The sequence below is a fragment of the Cebus imitator genome, unplaced genomic scaffold (assembly GCF_001604975.1).
Source record: "Cebus imitator isolate Cc_AM_T3 unplaced genomic scaffold, Cebus_imitator-1.0 Scaffold53, whole genome shotgun sequence".
NCBI lineage: Eukaryota > Metazoa > Chordata > Mammalia > Primates > Cebidae > Cebus > Cebus imitator.
Window position 1 is genome coordinate 5,056,602 of NW_016107368.1, and position 1,945 is coordinate 5,058,546.

The 1,945-nt window shown below is 52.3% G+C and overlaps 1 protein-coding gene across 1 annotated transcript in view; it reads left to right on the top strand.

Moving 5' to 3' along the window:
• The first annotated feature begins 577 nt into the window (after positions 1-577).
• The window catches only part of LRG1 (leucine rich alpha-2-glycoprotein 1), a 2,978-nt gene continuing 1,610 nt past the window's right edge, over positions 578-1,945 (top strand). The window contains exon 1 of the mRNA XM_017528409.2: positions 578-738. Within this exon, the coding sequence (XP_017383898.1) occupies positions 707-738 (32 nt within the window). The 5' untranslated portion in view covers positions 578-706. The remainder of the gene's footprint in view (positions 739-1,945) is intronic.

Here is a 1,945-nt window from a genome sequence, read left to right on the forward strand (position 1 = left end):
CTCCTGGGTTCAGGCAATTCTCCTGCCTCAGCCTACTGAGTAGCTGGGATTACAGGCACGCGCCACTATGCCCAGCTAATTTTTTGTATTTTTAGTAGAGACGGTGTTTCACCATGTTGACCAGGATGGTCTCGATCTCTTGACCTCGTGATCCACCCGCCTCGGCCTCCCAAAGTGCTGGGATTACAGGCTTGAGCCACCGTGCCCGGCTGAATTGTATTTTTTAAATGACTTCATTTATGAAAAAGCAAGATCAGCGTACCATGAAGTCAAGACGAGTTTTTTTGTTCTTTTCAGTGAGCTTCCTGGTTGCTCAAGTTTATGGTAAATAGCTCCTCTTGCTCAAAGAGCTATCCTTTCTCCAGGGATGATGCCTTGCAAACCTTGATCCTTGAACTCTGGGTTGGGAAGTGAGGCTGCAACTAGAGAGACTCTTGGATGCCCCCCAAAAATCAGGAAACAAGGAAAGAAAAGGCTGGGTTTTAGAAGCAGGGTCAAAATGGGGCTGAGCAGGAAACAGTTTCCAGGAAGCAATTTTGTAATCCTGATCCCTCCCCTTCCCCTGCCTGGCTTAGGCTCACCCCCTATCAGGAACTGGACAGGGGTGGGGACTTCCCCAAGGTTGGCTCCCCTGCCCCCAGTCCGGGCGGGTGTAAGGCCACCTCCCCAGGCCAGGAGAACCCAGAAGAAAAAGAGAAGAGCTACCATGTCCTCTTGGAGCAGACAGCGGCCCCAAAGGTAGGTCCCCATGCTACCTGTCCTAGGCAGGTCTGAATGCCAGGCCATGTGGAGATATAGGACATTCCGGCTGACCCACTGAAGTCACAGGGGGCAGATCAACCTGAACTGTAGACAGACTTCTGCATGCTCTCTCTCTCTCGTCTCTCTCTCTCTCTCTCTCTCTCTCTCTCTCACACACACACACACACACACACACACACACACACACACCTGCAGAAGCCCAGGTGGGCATAGACAGGAGGAAGTCGGGAGAGGCCTCTTGCTAGAGGCCTGGGGCCACAGTGACCAACGCTGTCCAGGTCATGTGTAATGGCTGCTGGGCCAGGAAAGCCCTGGAGGAGGAGGGGAAGCCCCAGGCTTCCAAGGGTTATGGTGCTAAGTGTAAACCACTCCTTCCCAAGGCCAGATGCCCACCCTCAGACCTGGCCAGAGCAGGACACACTTTTCATGTTTAGAGGCTGCAGTGAATATGAACACACCACTGCCCTCCAGCCTGGGCAACCCAGTGAGACCCTGTCTCAAAAACATGAATCTGAACATGGTACGGTTATCTGTGTCCAGCTCCATCTTCCTCTAGGCACTCACTTGGTCAAGGCTGGAAAGAAAGACCCAGAACAAAGTCTTCATGGAAAAGAGGGCATTGGAGCTGGGGCTTCACAGGATGAGTAGGGGTTCACATCAAAACGTAGAGTCAGGGAGACAAGAACTGACCCAGAAAACAAGCCAGATCAGAAAAAACTAGCAAGTTGGACTGTGAATAATTAATAGCCCACGGGGGCTAGACTGGCAATGGGGACGTGTGTTCATATTATGTGGGAGTTACACTCAGAAACTTAACTGTCCTAGAATGATAATTCTCCCTGGAACAGGGGCCGCTCCTGGCAGCTGTTGGGGGTCAGGGTAGAGGCTGGGAGAGGAGGAGGAAGCAACTGCCCTAGTCCAGGTAAGAGATGAGGCGTCAGTGGCCGGGCGTGGTGGCTCACATCTGTAATTCCAGCACTTTGGGAGGTCAAGGCAAGTTAATGATGGGATCATGAGATCGAGACCAGCCTGGCCAACATGGTGAAACTCCTTCTCTACTGAAAATACAAAATTAGCTAGGCGTGGTGGCATGCACCTGTAGTCGCAGCTACTCAGGAGACTGAGGCAGGAGAATCGCTTGAACCCAGGAGGTAGAGGTTGCGGCGAGCTGAGGTCATGCCAC